Source organism: Coturnix japonica, chromosome 7, assembly GCF_001577835.2.
Source record: "Coturnix japonica isolate 7356 chromosome 7, Coturnix japonica 2.1, whole genome shotgun sequence".
In the NCBI taxonomy this organism is placed as follows: Eukaryota; Metazoa; Chordata; class Aves; order Galliformes; family Phasianidae; genus Coturnix; species Coturnix japonica.
Window position 1 is genome coordinate 25,395,958 of NC_029522.1, and position 21,473 is coordinate 25,417,430.

At 35.2% G+C, this 21,473-nt stretch overlaps 1 protein-coding gene across 6 annotated transcripts in view; it reads left to right on the plus strand.

The window, feature by feature from the left end:
* The window catches only part of SLC4A10 (solute carrier family 4 member 10), a 136,882-nt gene that overhangs the window by 40,718 nt on the left and 74,691 nt on the right, over window positions 1-21,473 (plus strand). For all 6 annotated transcript variants that reach the window (XR_001556649.2, XM_015869083.2, XM_015869079.2 and 3 more), the window contains exon 2: window positions 10,335-10,416. Coding sequence is in view for 5 of the 6 variants with exons in the window: in XM_015869083.2 (XP_015724569.1) it covers window positions 10,335-10,416 (82 nt within the window). In the remaining variant the exon portion in view is untranslated. The remainder of the gene's footprint in view (window positions 1-10,334; window positions 10,417-21,473) is intronic.

The window sequence follows — 21,473 nt, forward strand, 5'->3', positions numbered from 1 at the left end:
GTAGCCATAATTCACATTGAAGGCCTGTTTGTATCAGTGCTATGACTATTATGATCTCATCTTCCTGTCTGACTTTGCAATGTAAAGCTTCACTTCGTTTGATTAATGGTGTTAATATCATCTTAGCTTATTCTTCTGCCTACATCTTTTGCTTTTAAAAGTCTATTTACTCATCTTCTCAAATACAAACTTCTGGTCTTTCTTTTAAAAGTTATATCTTTCTTTTTTTCCCTTCCAAGAGAGGTATTTTATCACAAATTTGAATTTTTGTTTGCTCTTCTGGCAGTACTCCTATTTCTTTGTGTGCTTTCTCTTATAGTACCCCATCTTCCTCAAAACTCTCCTGCAGTCTGTAAAGTTAAGTACGACCTTTTAATGACTGCATAGGTGGGTTAGCTTGTCTGAATCTTCTTATACTTAGCTTGCTGTGTATTCTTGTTTGCATAACTACTGCTTGTCTTTTAAGATACGTGACCATTGGTATAAACTATTTACTATCACTTCATGCATACTTTGCAGTATATATCTTACTGGAGCCCACAGGTGCTATTTTTCTTTCTCTGCATGTGAATACATATATATTTAGTAACAATACTACTAATAATAATAAAAAAAAAGATATTCAGATGAGCAAAAAGATATTCAGTATTTGCAGCTATGAGTGGGGATCCTTATGAGGCAAAATACAGACTGGGATATTGTTATTTGCTAAGTACCTGCAATGAGATGGTGCCAAAAAAGGCTCCCATGTACTGTTCGGTAAAAACTGGCAGTAGATCTGACTGATCCAAGTACCTAGCAGCACACAGCTTATCGTTTTAATAGCAAGTGTTATCATTTTAGAGTATGAACACACACACACACACTCACACAAATCAGTCTTAAGTAAAAGAAGGAAGTGCTGTGTTGGTCTGGTATGAAAAGCATCTGTTGATTATTCTTTTTCATCATTGTGTATGTAATTGCTTTTACTTTACAGCAATATAATGAAATACATATAATGGTGTGCAATTAAAAAAAAAACATTACTTGTGCTGAACCAGTAAAACTCAGTAGCAAGTCATTTCTGCTGTTTTCTCTTGAATACTGGAAGCATCTAGATAAAAAATTTTGAAAGCTTAATTGTAATGTGATACTGGTAATCTAGTAAATACATAAACAAATAGGTGAATGTTTCTGCCTGTTAGAAGGGTTGAAAAAACTTTTGCTTTGGAAAAGTTTCTGTACCGCAGAAGGATTTAGTGGCCATATGAGAAAACTGACAATGAAAACTGTGAAGCAGTTTTCTAACACTAAAACTCTGGAGACAAAAAGCACTAAGTTATCCATTCTGAATTTTCTTCTGATGTTATCTCCTAAAGAGGTTTAAATATGTACTGCTTCTGGAGCAGGTTCAGAGGCGGGCCAGACAGATGTCCAGAGGTCTGAATTGCCTCTCTTATGAAGAAGGGCTAAGGGAGCTGAGCTTCTTCATTTTGGAGAGGAGAAGGTTTCAGGAAGACCTTATTTGCAGCATTCCAGTTCTTAAAAGGAGCTTATAATCAGGAGAGAGACAGACTTTTTACGTGGTCTGATAGTGATAAGGGAGAATGGTTTTAAAATAAAAGAGGGAGGGGTGTTGGATTTAAGATTAGAAAATTAGGGAAAAATGTTTCCCTCAGAGAGTGTTGAAGTGCTAGAAAAGGTTGCCCAGAGAAATTGTGGGTGCCCCATCCCTGGAGGTGTTCAAAGCCAGGCTGGATGGGGCCCTGAGCAGCCTGAGCTGGTGCCTGATTTAGCGTCTGGAAATCCTGCCCATGTCAGGGAGGGTTTGGAACTGGATGATCTTTAAGGTCCCATCCAACCCAAGTCATTTTATGATTCTGTGATTTTATATGGATGATTTAAGGACTGTTCAGACTGAACCCTACATTAGTATTCATACATTCTGGACAAGATAGATTTTTTAGAAAGAATTTTCAGTTGTATTCAGGAAGTTATTTACTAGTTTCAGACTAAACTAAAAAAGCCAATAAAATGAAACCCTCTCAGCTTTGAGAGCTTTGATCACTAACTGGTGTGGTTCAATCTTCTCTTTTGGAGAAAGATAATAGATATAGAAGACTTCTCTGAAGAACCACAAGGATTCTAGTTTATTCTCTGTGTCTGCAACAGAAAATTGTACATTGTACAAAATTGTAAAAAAAAATAAATCATTTTTTATATGATGGATGAGAAGAAGGCCATCTTGTTTTTAACACTTTTTAACTATATTTGGTTTAGTCAGATTACCTCCACTACTAATATAGGAATGATATTATTAGCGTTGGCAGCAAACTTCTTATTAGAAACGTTATAAAAGAGTTTGGCCAATAAGAATGTTCACAGTCAGTCAGTGTAGTAGTCCATTTACTATCCTGTCTCTTCAGATAATCAGATTATACAGTAAATTCTGGGGGGGTGGGGGGGGGGTGCTTCAATCTGTATTTAGCATACATTTGTATATAAAGGATATATATTTCAGTCTTACCACATTTCTGTGGCTATAAATGAAAAGGTCCTCTCTTCTAGTGTTGCATTTGCTGTAGAAACAGGTCCCAGTAACTTGGTCATGACCTCCTTTCTTCTTTGCGCTTGCTACTTCCACATGAGTAGCTGCTGCAAGAAGACTGCCTTCTATGATTCTTCTCCATGAGCTATTCCTAACGAAAGAAGTCTGGACACATTTCATCTAGAGACACCTCAGTTTTCTGAGGCTGAAAGCAAGACCTTTGAATTGAGAAGTGTATCCCACTTAAAACACAGTATATCTTACTGCTGATTACGAATCTAGAAATTAAAACAAACTTTTTACCATTTGATACCCAGGAGCAAATACCTTCTTGCACAGTGGGCTATGCTTAGCATGTTTAATTTGTAAATACACCTAAATAATTCTGTTATCCTGGCTATATCCTCACCTGGCATCAAGCCAGGAGGGAGCCCAGACAAGCTGAAAGTAAATCTGATTTAGGCCTTAGATAAAGTCTTCACATCTGTTCTTATGCTTTTGGAGTTTTCCTTAGTAGTTGACTTAGCCATTGCTATGAAGTGAAAAAAGATTTTTAGCTAATGGGACTGCATTAAGATGACATAAGATAATCAAATGATAACCACGGAGTAAAAAGTCTGAGCTTGAATCCTGTGCTTTTCTTACCTCAATAACTTACAAGTATTTTGATGGTGTTGTAAAGAATGCGAAGCAAAGGGAATCAAATTTCAGTCACAGAGATGTGAGCCAACTTCTATCTCCCTTCACTAGCAGCAAGGAGCTCTGTCTTTTATTTATTCAGAGATCTTTCTGAGACTAGTAACTGATCAAATATTAGCTTACAAACTCAGCAGATGTGATGTGAAAGGAAGGAAGGAAGGAGAAAAGGTAAGGGAATCCTAACTAGGCAGAACATGTTCAAAGGAACACAAATACCCCTTATAGGGTCTTGTTCAAGTTTTGTAAGGCTCTCACATTGTTCAGACATTGCTGATAGTTTTACTCCAAGGCATACAAAAGATGGCAAATGCAATTGCAATTAAATGCAAATGTTCAAAATAAGTACCAGAATCCAGAAAGAACTTAACAGCTCACTATTTCATTACTGTATCCATTGTTAGAACTTTCTTTTTCTGTGTACTCCCCACTCCCTACCATTCTGTTGCTGCAGCCAAAGAATTCTTTTCTGATGGATGAGTGAAGGCAGGAAAAGTGGGGCATCTAGGTATTAATGAAATAAATAAATGTATTACTTTATCTTGAAATCTTATCTTCAGTTGCATATTTATATGAAGAATATAAGTAGCAAAGTAATGTAATTGCCCTGCAAATGCACTAAGTGTATTTCTTGTTTATTCTAAGAAAGGAGATTCTGTATCACATAATAAGGAAACATTTTAGTGTTTATGCATTTGTTCATGCACATGTGCGTAGTGCCTGGATATTGCATAATGTGTGTAGCCAGCACAGGATGCATTAAGGTATTATATGTATTAATGAGCATTTACTTGTCTCAGACAGCTTTGTTTTAATTGTGTGTGGTTTCTGCTTGTGTTTAGTTGCAATAGATTTATAACAATAGTATGTGGTTGTATTTACTGTCTATTAATTAATTATTAATTATCCATGTGTATATATTACAAGAATAGCATTATTGTATTAACAGTGTCAATAGCAGACCAGTTCTTTGGAGCCAGTTCTTTTTAGTGCAGTTTTTAGCAGTGCTGCAGAAGATGGTACTTGAGTCATACTAAGCAGTTCTTGACTTCTATAAAAAGAGAGAAAAGAAGAGGGGAAAAAGACACAACACAAGATGCTCTTATGCATATGACATTAAGCCTTGAGCAAGATACAAATCTGGAATGAAAACTAATTGCTTTCTACTTTTTGCATAGGGTGACCTATGTGGAGAAGAGCTGACCAAAAGAAGTATGTGTTTTGTGTTAACTAGTAGTGATTACTGAAGAAAGCTGCTACAAAGAGAACCATAGAAGAATTAGAGAGAAACTTTTAAAAATTAACTATTTAGACCTTACAGAATGGATATTATTATACAAAAGGTGTTTTTTTGATGGGTCTTTCTTGATAAATGGTTAGAAAGGAGGAAGATGATATAGTACAGCTGGTAGAATGGAAAAAGTGATATTTCATCAGAAAAATAAAATTCACTGTCCTTCCCACTTCCACACTTCAACAGATTATTAGATAGGGTTATATGTAATAGAAGCAATTAAGTAGTAATTTTCAAAACAAGTTTAAATTTCTTCTCTTGTCTTTGGAAATAGAAAAGAATTACATCATTTAAACTGTAGGCATACACTGTGCATTAAATCAATTTTGTGTGACTGTGCCTGCTCAAGGACAATTTGAAGGACAGGGCTGAACATGGCAGTCACTAGCAATTTGCCTTCTACAACAGGAAGGCATGCATCTACATACAACAGTTGTTGTGTTTTTTCGTTTTACCTTTCAAGTTAATTGTCTTTGCAAGCTATTCTCTGTGTTCTTGGCATCACTTGAGTTCAAATAATGCACTTTTCTTTATCTGTGTTAATGTCATCTTTATGAAATGACAAGCTGATCTTAACCAAAATGTTTGTAAAAATAGATATGTCACACAATGTGTCTGAAATAATTACAACACAAAGAGATATATAAATAAGATGATGCTGAAATCTTCATAATGGGAAGACAATCAAGATAGGCATGTGAGATCTGGATAAATGTGTAGAATCTCACTACAGATCACAGAAAAGGTGAGCACATGAGGTTTATATCACAAGCTTCATGGCAAAATATATGAACTAAAAAAATACATTAGAGTTCCATCTCCAAAAGATATAAATACTGATAATATAAAATAACAAAAAAATATTTTGTTACAGCTTTCTATTGTTTATAGGAATGCAGTATTTAATATAGTATGCAGTGTTTAGTATTCTGACAGGCACTCCATAGTCCCAGATGGCATTTGAGAATTATGTAGGTTGTCTAATCATCAATAAGTGGCTTATTTAGGGTAGTAATTAATACCATGATTATTTTCCTTATGAGTCAGCACATGATACATAATTTCTACTGTGGAAAAAATAAAAATGCTTCTGCTATGCCATACATCTTACAGAAAGAAGAACGGTGAAAAAGGATTTTTGTTTATGTTGCAATTTTTACTATGAGTATATTAAGAATTTAATTAAGAATAGAAAGGATTTTCAATGAAAGTTTGAAAGTTTGAAAATCCCAAAGAATTTTCTGGAATACCAATACTCTTTATAGATGACTTTTTTAAAAAATATTTTTAAGAAAAGTAATTATCCAATTTACTGTAAACCATGACCAAAAATCAGAGAAGGAAAATAAAAGTAGCCGTAATTTCATCATCTAGAAATATCTTGAAATTCTACTGGTATATGCATCTACCTTACTGCCTAGTATAGCTAAAAATATTTCTTATATGCCTTTGTATGTATACATCTTTGAAATAAGTTACTTTCCTCTTCTTTTTGCTCCGTCATCTACCTTACAACTGAGATATTATTGAGTACTGAAGGCTCATGTAGTTTATAATTGCTGAAACTAAAAAACATCCACAAATATCTGTTATAAAATGATATTTCTTTGCTTTTCTAAATGCGCAGTTTCTCCATTAATTAAAATGATCTAGGTGTGAAAGGGCACTTCAGGCGTTTGTTACAGCTTTCTAAACCATGAAGCTTTTTGTTACTTCTCACCATTATACTAACAAGTACTATCAAGAGTAGAGACCTCACTTTATAATCTGTTGATCTAAGGGTTGAAAATCTGGATTCCTAGCACTCACCACAACCTTCAGTCTTTATGACCACATACAAAAAACAGAAATCAAATGTCTTTATGACATTTTATTTCTTTTTAATTTTGTACAAACATAAGCAACTTTACATACATATTTCAATTTAAAAATGTGTGGTTGCAATGTAAATGATGCAGAGTTATTGCTCTATTTCTTGCTTTTCTGTACTCACCAATATGTTTAAGCTAGTATAAAGAAACACAAATTTTCATGTCTGTATTTATAAAACTTTTTCATTAGAATAGATTTTTCCTATGAGATATGTGCAGTGGTGAAAATCATTTCATTGTTCATTTGGTAAAATGCAAAAGGTGAAATCCTGAGCTGAGTAGAGTTGCTGAGCCCTGGTCTCTAAGGAGCCTGTGGTTTCCGCATGAATGCCTCAGCTTCTCCTTATCCTTCTATTCCAGATACGTTATTTGTTCTACTTTGTGTGTTTGCAGATATTTTACTGTTTCAGGGAAATTGTTTCCTGCCTACATTTTAGTTAAACCATTCTTTGATAACACAAAATATTAACAAATATAATTCGAAAGAGAAAAAGGTTAGGTTGTTTCTAAATATATTTATTTTTATTTAAATATTATTATTATTGCACTCTGATTGCAGCTCCAGAGAAATGCAATTAGACTGGCTACTTTAGTGTTGCTCTTGGATTAGAGCAAAAGAAAGTTAATCCAATGTATTTGTTTATGACATAACCTTTTTCCAGTCAGTTGTCATAGCTGTACACTGTATTACAAGATGGTAGTATAATTTGATGTTATGTTTTGAAAAGGCATAAAATTTGATTTTTACCAATTTCTAGTTTCCTATTATCTGTATATACTGTACACATGCCTAAATTGAATGGCTTAGTGCTTAACAGATTTTTTGCTTGTTTGTGTGGTTTTTTGTTTGTTTGCTTTTTAATGCTGTATGAATATTAATAATGGCACAGAGCAGATCATTGAGAAAGGCAGATAAGTAAGTATTATTGTCCCTATTTTACAGATGAAGAAGCTGAGGTAATGAGATTAAGTAACTTTCCCAACACATCAAGTCAGTGACAGATCCAGTATTAGCAGTTGAGTACTTTCTGGATCCCTGTCTCATGCTTTAAACCATAGACCACAGTGTTTGCTGGACTCAGCAAGCAACTCATTGCAATAAAGGACAATACCAAGGACTCATACCTGGTCAGTGTGTCCATAAATTTGTTTGCAGGCTGCTCCAGTAGTTCAATATGGCTTAAACACCAAACTACTAGCAATATCATGTAATATTTCTGACTTTCATCGTATTCAAAGTGGGGGAACTGAAAAAGCAGCAGAATTCTGATATAAACATGGGGGGATTATGAAAAAGATTTAGTCTTTGTGCCCTGCTCTGATCACATTGAAAGTGGTGGATAAAACTGCAGTGAAGTCATGGCTTTTATATACTTTGAGGATATTACAGTGGAGGGTCATGGCTGCTTGATACTTGAAAAGTCACGCAGAGCATGCATTTAATTTCTCATGCCTGTCTTATAGTTCTTCTTTGCCTATACTTCCAGTTTCTTATTATGACATTTAATAATATCTTAGTTTTCATGACATCCTAATAGAAAGCAGAGCATTACCAATTGCAGTTATGTTTCTAGTCTTTAATCACCATCTGAAAGTGGAGAGAACCTGCCACAATTATTACTTGCATTGCTATAGTGCTTCTTTGAAAATGAGATTAGTTGTGCTAAACTACTTGTGAGCCCTTCACTTCCTTATTCCTTCCTCCAAGAAGGCAGCACAGGAATCACAGAAATTACTTCTGGACTAAGTGCAATATGACTCTTGTACTGGTAAATGCAAGATGGCTTTCATACTGCTCCCCGGGAAGTGAGAGTGCACAGTGCAAGGCTTGTTTAATTGGACTTTGCTCAGAGTTTGACAAGTGAATTGGCAACAACACAAAACTCCCAATTAAGCTGTTTTTCCCTGTAATATTAATGGAACAAACCCACTTCTGAGAATGAGGCAAGGCTGAGACTTGCTGTGACATTACAAGAGGAGGCAGAGAAGGAAGAGATTGCCAGAAGCTGAAAATTGAACACATGGGAAAGGAGAAGTCAAAGTGTATGAGCATATTTTGATAAATATTAATGAATTAGTTTGTATATAGTGTAGTTAGATGATCTGTTAAGCTTTAAAATTCCCTGTAATTTAATATTCTCCCCATTACAGAAATTCCCCTAAATTTACTTCTATAATGCCTTTTCAGTAACAGCAAAACACTGGTGGCTATGACTTACACTAGAACAGCACTACTTCTACATGGCTGTAATACCTGTTCTTCGGCATCCCCTCTGTTCATCCTCCCATGGGCATGGCACTGTGCCAGCCTGACCCACATGCCTAGTTAAGTCTTACTTCTTTAAATAATGGATTAATGTTACTGAATATGATGAAATTGTTTGTGAGACATACTGCTCTGATGCACTGCAATATATTTTTAGTGAATTCTGAATTATTAAACGACAGAGCAGTTTGAATAGAAAGCCTTTTCTCTATGTCAGACTTAAGTTATGTGCTATTATCTACTAGAAAGCTGAAGACAACGGTAATGCTTGCAGTCTCTTTCTTTAGCAGCCTAGATACTTGGTGCTGACACACTCCTAAGATTTTTCTATATAAAACAGCTACAGTATGACAGCTATTTTTAAAAAAGAGAGAAGCCTGAAACAAAAAGCTTAGATCCAGAATTTATGACATCTAGCTCTAGATGTGAATCTTTTTGCCTAGGGCATCTGCTCTTTAAGGATTGGTTCTCATGTGATTTAATTTCTTGTTATGTTCTATTCCACTCTATATATAGGCGCATATTTAGCGTGTGACTCTGGTATTCAAATCCCTTGCTTCAGACTTTCATTAGGATACCAATTTCATATATAGAAATTATGCAGTTCTGGTCCTAATATCACTTACTAAAACCCTTACACTAAAGAGAAATATGAATTCATGATATATTAACCAATGGTTTTGTATAGTTAATACTTTTTTTCTTCATCATTATTTACTGGAAACCACTCTGTATCACCATGTGAATTATAGGCTCTATTTATTTATTTATTTATTTTAAACAATTGCTGATGTTAGGCTTCTAGCAAAACCAACTTGTTGTTTTGCACCGCATCCAGTGCCTCGCTTTTTCCCAAAATATTTCTGTACTGAGAGATTTGTGATACTTTCATGTGCCTGAGGTGTCTGAAATGACTGCCTTCTATAACTCTTTTTAGTTAGAGCACAATGCATGGCATAGTATGTTTAGAGTGCAGTAGAAAATACATTTAAAATGCACATGAGCGCAATAAAAATTAGGTATAAAATGAGTTCCAGAGGAAGGATATATTTTGTTATTTTATGCTGTTAGTGTATGGTGTTTGTCTTCATTGTAACTACAGCTTGGTTTTTGTAAAGAAAAACAAAAACTTTGCAAATTGTAAGTCTAGCCACTTGTTTTCATAATATTAATGTTTTCTTTCTCATCATATTGCCTCTAAATATCATTCTCTAGCTTTGCCAAAGTATAAGGAGTGTTAGTGCTAATAATTTGGGAATTCTGCTTGTAGCTCAGTATATTTCATATTGTGTAAACAAAAATGCATATACAATCTCTTTCTTCAAGAACACAAGAATAAAGCTACCTCAGCCAGAGACTTCCATTCTCGTTTCTTTCATTGTCTTATCAGCTCATATTTTTTGTAGTTCACGTAAATGATGAGCAGTTTACTCATCATCTTGCCCATTTCAGCAGAACTACTTTATGTCAAAATTAGCTGTAATCAGACCTCAATAAAAACTGACACAGAAGGAATAGACTTTAATGATGAAAATGAAGCTCTGAAAAGCTTTTGGTTCCTGTGTTGATAGAGTAAATAAATAAATAGTAAACATATCCTTGTTTCATAGCACTCTTTGGGCTTGGTGATAGATTCCTAATGGGAAGCAGCTTACCTTTCCTTTTTTCTGTTTGCAGAGAAATGATGAAGAAGCTGTTGTGGATAGAGGTGGAACTCGCTCCATTCTCAAAACTCATTTTGAAAAGGAAGATCTAGAAGGTGAGAGATTATTTTTATGTGAATTACATTGTCTCTTTCTTCTGAGAGTTCTGAAACTCAGTTCTAATGTGTAAACTTATTGATTGGAAGATTTAAAAGTGAATGGGAGAGTGAAATGTCATCAGTTATTCTAAAAAGAGAAATAAGAAGAGAATTTTCTCACTAATGGTCAAGTAAAGACAGTGGTGGAAATTGGTTAGTTTTCACAGTGTTCTATCATCAAGTCCTACAAACAGACATGAGTGGATTTAGTAAGTCTTTTTATTCTGAAGTTTTCAAAAGCACAAACACTGGTAGGACAGATGATTTAGCAGCAGAGGGCTATGGAGGAAGTAGTGCTTCCTATTTTATTATTCTGGTCCATGACGCCAGAGGCAGATGTTGGTGGTATGACAGTAGAGGTTTAACCTTCCCACCAATATTCCTTTACATGCTGTTGCTGTGTGACAGATGGCAGCAGAGGGGCAGACTGACAAAATGGTGTCTGACATGGAAGTGCATGTGAAGCAATAGTGTATAATGGAATTCCTCTATATGGAAAAAATTATACTAATTGACTTTCATTGTTGCTTGTTGAATGTTTACAGAGACCAAACAGTGTATGTGAGCACAGTGGGGTTGGTGAGTGGTGCATTTCTGCAGTGGTGACAATGATGTGAAAGGCAAGCCATATTCCAGATAGCATGAAAGGTCTTGTTCATTGCTGGTGAAAATGCATAGCCAGCAGTGGATATAGTACAGAAACACCACAGAAATACATACCTGATGAACTAAGCATGTAGAAGGAAGCAAGTTATTTTATTATACTGGACAAATAGTTTAGATAATATTTTTTTCTAAACAAAAAGTTTAGAAATCTCGGAATGAATAGTGTTATTCTTGTTATGAGTACTCTTCCACTTCATTACTGAGATGTGTGACCCCCCAGTCATAATTACTGGATGACAGTGAATTCCTATTGCACATAGGATATCCCACTCTAGAGGCTGGAACCTGTTGACTTTGTTAGCTTCTGAGACCCATGAACTAGCTAAAATGAAATACTAAGATCTAGGGTGTTTTTAAACAGTACATCTAAAGAGTTAATTGCCTCAGTTCCAAAGAGAGTTATCTCTGTTAGTACATGGACCCTAGCTCTCTAAATGGGTTTCCTTGATTAATTCAGTTGATCCTCATGATTTGTTTTCTTTTTTTCACTCTGCCTGTATGAATTTTGCATTTTTCATTGCACAGTGGCCATATTGGTGATATCGTGTAAACTTCAACATGATAGAGGGCAATGCCTTCCTGTAGCTTGCTTACTCCCTTAGCAAACTGCTTCCCTTAGCAGAGCATCAACATACAGACATGGTTGCAATTCAGACTTTTCAGTTCAGGGCAAGTCTGAGCATGTGCAAAGGTAGAGTTTCCTGCCTCCAATCTCAAGTAGGATATTTTTAGGGTGATATGATAGAATTTTGATGTCTCCAGAGACCTGTAATGACCATGTTGCCCCACAAATCCCTTTGTGCAGTCTTGCTCTTTGTCTTCTGCAGTCTTCAGTCACAGGAATGCATCCTTGGCCAGCATGCAACTGTTGTACTTGATGTCCTTAGAGAAACACCTGATAGAAGAACTGCAGTGATCTGTCTTTCATTCTCTTTGTTAATGAAACACAGGGTTCTCTGGAGGAGTCTACCCAGTGAAATGTTCTTTTGCTCAATCATTTTTACTGATGATCTTTTAAAAAACTGACAGCTTTCTGGAGAAGGATGTCTTCAAGATTAGTCACATGGGTAGACATAAGCGTTAGGGCAGTCAGAATTATTCTGATGTATATTTTAGGTTCCACATGTGACTGTGGAACACAAAATCCCATCTCAAAATATGCACAAGTATATCATTTAAAAACTGGATTTAATTACTATTTTCCCCCACCATCCTGCATGTAGAGCTGCTCCTGTGAAATATCACTAAAAATATTCTTTTAAAAATCTGCTCATATGTTGTCATCAGTAGAAACCAAAATATGATAGTGACTTCCAGTTGCATCCTCCATCCCAGGCTTTCCATCAATTTAAATTGTTTAAAAATTCTGTAATTGGACAATAAGTCTGGTTTTCTTCAAAAAACAAAATCACACTTCTAACAAAACGACTGCTTGATGTAGAATCCTTCTTAATGTGCTTAGCTTTCTCATATATTTTGTGTCCTCTCTGAGATCAGATCCTTATATCTTTAAATACATAATCATTGCATCCAGAAATACCAAGTGACATAAAAATGTTTGAAGAGATTGTACATTTTAATGATCAGGCTGCTGTTAATAGCATGTTCTCTTGTTTCACAGCACAGCCAGGCACTTTTCCATTTCAAAACAGTGTATGTGACTCACAAATGTCACAGTCTTATTCCTACCCAATGTACATTGTAATGTACTTTGCTAAAAATTTACCTTTTTCCTAAATACATAACAGACATAAGCTATAAAATATGAAATTATATAATCAGGTGCTAATTGCGTAGCTTGGTAAAATCAGATAATTAGATAATTAATATGCATTATACAATTAGCTCTTTGGAAGATATTTCATTTGGTTTGTGTTTTAAAACTATAAATAGCTAGTTATTGAATAGTCTAGCAAAGAAGAGTTTTGACAGTTTATAATTCAACAGCATTGTATCAAACTTTCCAAAAACTGCTATTTGAATGAAGAATTAATGATTACTTAAATATGAAATTCAGTTTTCATTTTCTTCTCCTTAAATTTTAAAATCATAACTGTTCTTCTATTCTTTAAATTGTAGACTATCAAGTTTAAATGTCAGATATAAAGATTTAAATAGGAACTAAAATTTCCAATTGAAATTTCTTAGCCTGACAAATACTTGTATTTGCATATTTTGAGGCAGTCATTGTGCAAATATGTTGGAACTGCATATCATGCATATATACATATACATATATATATATATACTGCCTGATAGAACATTCCTCAGAACTAGAATTTTATTTTCAGTCTGTCTAGATCAGTTTTTTCTGTCTCTGCATAGCATGGCAAATTAAAAACAACAAAAGCAAACAAACAACAAAAGCAAAAAAATCCAAACCTCCATAACTGGGGACATAGGCTGGAATTGCAGGATTTCTGAAGTGACATGCTGTTCATCTTCATGCCAGTAATGATACATGCAGTATGTGCTTCAAATTGTATCTTTTACCTTCACCATTGTAGTTCTTCAGAAGCAGATTGTGTGTGGAGCTTCAGCATTCAGATTTTCCACATGAATAATTTTTCCAAGTAATTCATTTTTATTGTGTTGTCAGCTCAAGATCAGTCACTAATACAGAACAGGTCATTTGACTGATTGTCGCATTAACAAAGGGTTGAAGGAATAACTCCTAAAGGCAAAACCAGAAAAGAAGCCTGTTTCCCTTGGTTATAAACATGTTTTTTCAACTTATCTTTCAGTGTCTATACATTCAAAGTTTCTACTGCAATAAATACACTCTTATTTTTATCAGTAGTGGAATGCTTAAGTGGGAATTAAATACTGATTCTGAATGATATAGGATTTCACTGCATCAAGAAGGACAGTTTGTACACATAGCTGTACTGGGAGCAGCTAGATATGTTCCCATTAACAGATGGGCACAACAAAAAATAATTGCTCTCAGCTTATTCTCTGTTATTGTCTATACCTGCTATTTATTCATTGTTTAGTAATAACAGTCTTCTGACAGAATGAGTGTGTGTACTTCATGTTTCTCTCAAAAAGGAGTATTTAGGTTGATCTGTATGTGTCTGGAGATCTCATGCTCTCTGTTCATCTGCTTAGACTTTTGGACAATAAAGATATGCAAAATAATTGGCCCTGAATGCACTCAGATTAAGACCTTTGTTTATGCTCCTCATATCAGCTGAGAGAGAAAATGACTGTTGTCATCTCTATGTATAGTCACCTGAATCTTTTTGTCGAGATTGCAAAAACTGCTGTGGATATAAGTGTCATCTGATCTGAGAGGTAGCTGTGACAGGGAGATGGTTGGAGATGAGGTAGTTTGGTGGAGGCCAAGAAAGAATTGGGAATGAATTCTGTCTCTGTTGAAGCAAATTGCAAAATGGTACTTGATTGCAGCTTAATCTGTTTGTACTTTGTGCTTTTTATCTACCTAAGAAGTGTGGGAAATATTTGTGTCGTGGGAAATCAAGTTTGCCTTCTTTTGAGCCTCTCAGGACACATAAAACATGTTATCCAGAATATGAATCATGTACATGAGAATATGCATTCTGACACTTTTGATAAAATTTTAATTACATAGACTGTCACTAAAAGTCTTTAAAGACTGCAAGCTAAATTAGGAAATAAGCATTACCAGTACAGTGTGGAGTATGGTGCAGAAGCTGAGGATTTAAACTTAATAAACAGAATTAATCTGAAATGTTAGTATGCTCATGCAGATGCTTAGTAATTAGCAACCTTCTTGAAGATTCACTTTGATAGGTGTCCTGCTACCAAGAATGCAGAAATCCCAGAGTATTTTATTCTTCTCTTCTGAACATAGTAATATTAGTTATTGTTTCTTTTCTTTATTATTTTATTTTATTTTATTTTATTTTATTTTATTTTATTTTATTTTATTTTATTTGTTGTAGTTTGTGGCAGTTTATAATTTATAGTTAGGATTTATATATGAAAAAAAAACATTGTGATTGAACTCTAATCTTCATATATTACTGAGTGAAAATCAGAGTGGCTCCAAGGCAGGAAATTAATCCAGATTCAGAGACATTTTGTAGAAATAACATAATAGTGGAACTGCCTGCCACTAACATTATTTACCTGAAAATTAATAGGACCTAGCAGCTCACAGAACTGAGAGGACATTAATCATCTTAACCTGCTAGCCTTGCATCAGCCTTGACCATGCATAGAAGAAAGTCAGCTACTAACTCTACTTGGCTGAACAGGAAGAGTGACCAAGGTGTCCCCTTCCTTTGGCTGCCAGGAAGCTACAGCTATTGCAGTGTTATCCCATTAGATCCCTTGGTCCAAGCTTCCTTGGCTATGCTTTTCTTGGGTGCCCTGTTCATTCCGCTACTCAGTCTGATCTTCCAAGTGCTCCCTGTGGTAATGTTCATTAGACTTAGAGGACCAGAAATAAACTGTGGATGTAAACATTTTGTGAGAGATGTGGGTTGGGCTGTGTCTATAATGCTAGCTGTGGCTGAATAGGTGCAGTACATATTTTATATTCTATAATAAAGTCTCTTAAAAAAACCTCAACATTTTGGCTTTACAAGCACAGAATTCTTTCTGTGAACAGAATTCTTAATTTTTGTTGCCTAGCAGGTATTACATGCGTAGCTCATTCCCTTAGTCATTTCCAACTCCATTTCATCTCTTTCTGTAGTACCTCTCATCTATTTTGGTCTGTTTTTACCTATGTCTCCAAATATTCCTTGAGATCACGCTCTTTTATTATTATCTTGAGCTGTGCTTAAACTCTTGCCTTGGCAATTGCCCAGTTTGGTCCCTTTGGATGACCCTCCTTTCCCGATCCAAATGACTCCATGTTCATGGAAAAGTGGATTCACTTTGCAAATTTGTGAATAATGCCACCAGACATTTTAGCAAAGTTACTTTGAAAGTTCACATGAACAATAATGAAGCACTGAAAGCAAACTTGTTATCACATAAAGTCTGAAAGCCAGTCTTTTGTTGATCTTGAGTTTTAGCTTTAAGTTTTGAAATTTGACATTACTTTGAACTTCATGAAAAAAACTGGAGCATTGCAAGATAAAGTCATTCAAAATATTTAGCTCTTAACATATAGTTACATTAGTACTGAGTTTGCTCTTTTTTTACTGGTCAACATCTTCCCTCCAAACTTCAGTGGAAAGTGGATGTATGTGTGAGGGGACTCCATTATGTTGTTTCTGCTGACTTATTTTTATTTTTATTTATTTATTTTTTTTTAATTGCCTGGAAGGTCTGAGACCTGATCTTGTCATAGGATTGTGTATACAGTGTCCCTGGACTCCTCTGGAACAACATAGAGAAATGGGGAAATGAACATAAAAGCAGTTAGAAAGATCTTTTCAGTCCAGCTGCAGTCTGGAAAAATATTTTGTTAAAAGGATAGATTTGTTGGGAAGGCAGAGATCAATCAGTGCTCTTTAAAAAGGTCCTGTAATGACCTCAGTGTGATGCTCTTATGTTTTGTATTCAATATATCCTTAATGCTTAATGAACCAGAATATGGTTTTAAAGTCTATGTGATTTCTGTTGTATTTTAACCCAGAACGTTAGTTTCAGTATGATCTAAAAAACTCCATGGCGGCTTTTTGTTCATTCTTCCAGATCATGGCATTGCAGAAAGATAAAAAAAAAATAAAAAATGTCCCTTGATCAAACCTTATCCACAAACAACTATGTAAAGTGTTGGTTTAGGAAGTACAGCTTTTCTCTTTTCTGCTTTTCTGCTTTTTCTTTAGCTCTGCCTCCTTGCTGCACTACAATAATGAATAATGACTCACTTCTCTCAACTCCTACACAGTTCAGCATAATCACTTGTTCTCCTGTAAGGAAAAATAGGTTTTTTTTTTGGTTTGTTTTTTTTTTTTAACTCTTCGTGGACCGCTGCTTTTCTATCTCTACCTCATCGTTCATTTTTGAATGCATTTGGCTCAGCTCTAACTGGGAATACATATAAAATGTTTCAAGGCAGTGAGTGTTTTCTGGAAGGGAGAGAAACCTCATTCTCTCGCTGAGGTCAGCAGTCATTTGTGACTTGAGCTGAACCATTGGCAATATTTTCTCTCTCAGGGCATCTTGACATTGCAGTGCATTTTCTTAGTAGGTCACAGAAGCCTGCCTTTGCTCTTTTTCTGGAAATGTGTCAAGAGCCATCTGCCCCTGTCCATTGTGTCCATGAGCCTGTGATCTGGGTCTTGGCAGAGACCCAAGTGTAGCTGATAGTGGAGAGAAGCGGAGGCAGGTGTCCCATCTGTACTTGGAGCTTGTGGATGTCCCAATCCATGGCAGGGCAACTCCTTTGCATGCAACAGATGCTAGCTTGGCTGGTTCACTGAAATACATATTTGAGTCCCAAATGCTTGGTGTAACATGGAGACACATTTAGCCTCTCCTGATGGGAAAGCAGGGAGGTGAATGTTCCTTATACGTGTGTTCTGACTACCAAATTGGTGTGTGTTTTTTATGGGTAAAATTATTTGGAAGGAGAATAGAGGGCATGTAGGCAAAAATGTCTGCACACTCAGCATTCTGTTAAAAAGATCTTGATTTTTGTAAACTAACTGAAACAACTGAATTCCTTTCTCTCCATCTCCATTGTCTCTTGAAAAATCATATCCATTCAGACAATTGTAATGGTATTTCCCATTCCCACTATTTCACATTATGTCTTTGAACACCATTGATTATAATGGGATATGTGTTTTCAAAGTCCTAGAAATCCCACTAAATTTATTTCCTTTTTGTTTACTTCATGAGTAAGTTAGGAGCTTAAACAGGCTTCAGTTTTAAAAGTGCAGAATTTTGAAATCCAGGTTTTGAGAACTATTTTTAGGTCTGCCATTTTACAAGGCTTTGCAGAGAACGTTTGCTTTCCTGGAGTTGCCTTTTTAAATAGTTAATTTGCTACTGGATCTTAAAATAAAATTTATATGTAAAGAAAAATTTCTTCTGTGGAATACAGCAACCCTAAATAACTCATTAACTTAGATTTTATTTTAAGAAATGTCTCTGCAAGACATATTTGTTTTAATAATATATGTTTTATTTCTGTCTTTTCTAGGGCAAAGAATTCATACTTTCAAAAAGGGGAGATACTTGCAGCAAAATAATACCCCTTTTGTTCAAAAATTTAGAGGAAATCTTGATTTTATGTATGTTTGTGTGGCCTCTGAACTTATATTTTAAAAGATTTTGTAATTATAATTAAGTTGAATTTATTATTGTAATCTTGTAAATGTATTTTACCATATACATTTTAAAATGTATATGCAATGTATTTGTATATATATGCTGTCTATATGTGTAAATATGTATACATATAGTTTTTGTGTGTGAATATTATATATATAAAGATATATAGCAATAAGTATATGTTTACAAAACAAGTGATGCACAGTGCAATTGCTCACCACCTGCTGACTGATGCCCAGCAAGCTCCCAAGCAGCAGCTGCCTCTCTGGCCAGCTCTCCCCAATTCTATGGTTTTGCATGATGTCATATGGTATGGAGGATCTCTCTTAGCTAGTTTAGCTGTCCTGGTTCTGTCCTGTCCCAGCAATTTGTGCACCCTTGCTGTCAGGCCTCCATGAGAAGCTGAAGTATCCTTGTTCAGTGGTGCTCAGCAACAACTAAAGCATCCGTGTATTATCATCACTGCTCTTCTCCAAAAGCCGAAATATAGCATCATACCAGCCACCATTAAGAAAAGCAGTTCTGTTCCAGCTGAGATCAGTACTCCAAAGCCAACTAAGAATAAATAGGAATAATAATATAGATGTTGAAGGAATGAGTGCTGTAACAATTCTAACAACTAAAAGCTTCTTTGCCTAACATTGCACAGAATGGCTTGGATTGGAAGGGACCTTAAAGACCATCTAATACCAACATCCCTGCTGTGGGCAGGGATACCACCTACTAGGTCAGTTTACATAGGGCCCCATCCACATTGAAAAAATGTGATTCCTTTGCTGTTAGTTGGAATTTTCCCATTGAATTTTGTGATGTTCAGACATTATTCACAACTTTCTTCACAAGAATTTCACTGGAACAGGTATGGATGCACACCTTCAGAGTTAAGGCAACAAGAAATCTATTAGAGGAACTGACCTGCTCTATACTGGAGCTTGTGAGATAGCGTTGTGGTTGGCATTCTGGGCTTGGGAAATTTTTAGATCTCACTGGAAACAATTATTTAGTAATATCTACTTGTATAGGAAAAGGTACCTTACATTCTGATTGTAAATTTTATCAGCTGTATCATCAAAAAGGTTATTTGATGTTAGATCATCTTATTGATTGCATTTTGTTTTTTTTCCTTCCTCACAAATTTTATTGCTTACTGTCATTTTGCGAACAGTTTAGAATTCATTAATTTTTACTTTGTTCTCAGCTGATATTTTTTTTTTTTTTTTCCCTCCATATTTGTTCTTTTATTAAAGCAAATTATTTACTCAGTTTTTTCACTTTTGCTCCACCATTTATCTGTAGAAAACTGTTTCCTGTGATTTTTTTTTTTTTAATTATTATTATTATTTTCCCCTTCTTATTTGAGTGTATCTCATTACAAGGACATGGATTCCCTAGTATGTTGAAATTATTCCTTGGCCTTTAAATTCACACAGAAGGAATCATTTTTGCTTTACTGGTAATTCATATTGGTTTCTGGCTCCTGCTTTCTCTTCAGCATGAACTAATTCAGTCTGCATTGAGAAAATTCTGTTGCTATTCAGACACTTGGCATTTTCAGATGTATTTCCTTGTTTATTGAATAGAAAACAGCCTAGATTAAATTCCTGGCTTCAGCCCTGGAAATTAGGTAAAGTGTGAACCTGAATCTGCATTTCTGACATAAGCACACCTGAGCACTGAAGTAGCGCAAACTAGGAAAAGAATATCCACTTCTTCAAAAATCATCACGAAGTTATTAAATTACTAATTTAAAAAAGCGATCTGTTTGCACCTGTGGAAATGATTAAAATCCTTTCAAAATGTAATTTTGAAGTTTTTTTTCCTACCAAAGAAAGTGAACAGGAAATTGTTGAGTACTACATTATTGCTACTCTTCAATATCTTTCTAATTAATTATTTCTATGAAATACATTTTTCTTTGTTTCACACATCACCGATTGCAGTGCATCTAAAATGCACTGAAGGCAGTAGTTCTCTTTAAATCATTTCTTAGGCTGTGTGTAATAAGCAAGAGGAAAGAGATAGGTAAAATAAATAAATGATTTGTCAACTCATGGCCTTAGCTTCAGGAAAGTGTTCTGACTCTAGAAGAATGGTTTATCAGAACTGATACTTCTGCTTTCTAGTTTCCGCTATGCATGTCAGAGTTAAAGAAATAAACTGAGGTGGTGTCCACCGCCTGCTCTCCAGGTTTTCTGGTTTTGTCTCTGCTGAGAATTGCTGTTAGCCTTGAATTTCTTTGGTGTATTGTCACAAATAGTTGCCTTGCTGTGTTTTCTACCCCCTCTGAAAGCTCCATGAGATTAGAGATCACGTGCTACCTTAGCTTAATGTTCCTGGCCTTTTTCAGATGATTGACACTGCTGAACGATTACAGCAAAGCAGCAATTATCCACTAGCTGTGTTATGCTCATTTCAAGGAGAAAATATATGTTATTTGAGATGAGTAATCTGGACTATGTCTTTCTGCTGAGTAAATGTGGGAGACCTGCCTGTAGTGAGTCATGTCTCCTTTCCCTTTTGTTTTGTTTTGTGATACTCTCTTCATGTTTCCCCTGTGCTCTCCTTCTGAATGCTTAACTGTGCTCAGAATTCGCTAGCCCACATAGCTAAGGGAACTAAATCCCCTGGGCTTGATCAGCAACATTCCTCAGGCTCAAAGCACAGAGATGATGGCAGGCATGGCAAGATGTACTTTCTCATTTATTAAAAAAAAAAAGGGGGGGGGGGGGGGGGGGAGAAAAAATGAAAACTCCCTAAGCTAACAATGATGTATTTATAATATGAGCACATAAAATTGCATAGAAATTTTGAAGTCTAGCTTCTGTAATGCTTTCTTGTGTCTTTTTTTAAATTTTTTTTTTCCAGTCTTTTTTTTCCTTCTCCCTTCAGTAAATTTCCCCCAAGAATTCTGTCAAGGTTTGGCTCATAAATAGAAATGAGTTTTGTGAAGTTCCTTCACACACAAGGCAAGCAGTGACTTTACCAAATGTTGAATGCTAAGAGATCTGTGAGTCTCAATATTATTGTTATGGAAGATATTTTACAGAACATCTGTCTTCCTTTAATCAAAATTCACACACAGAGATGCAATTTTTTTTTCTTCTAAATCTGGCACTATATCATGT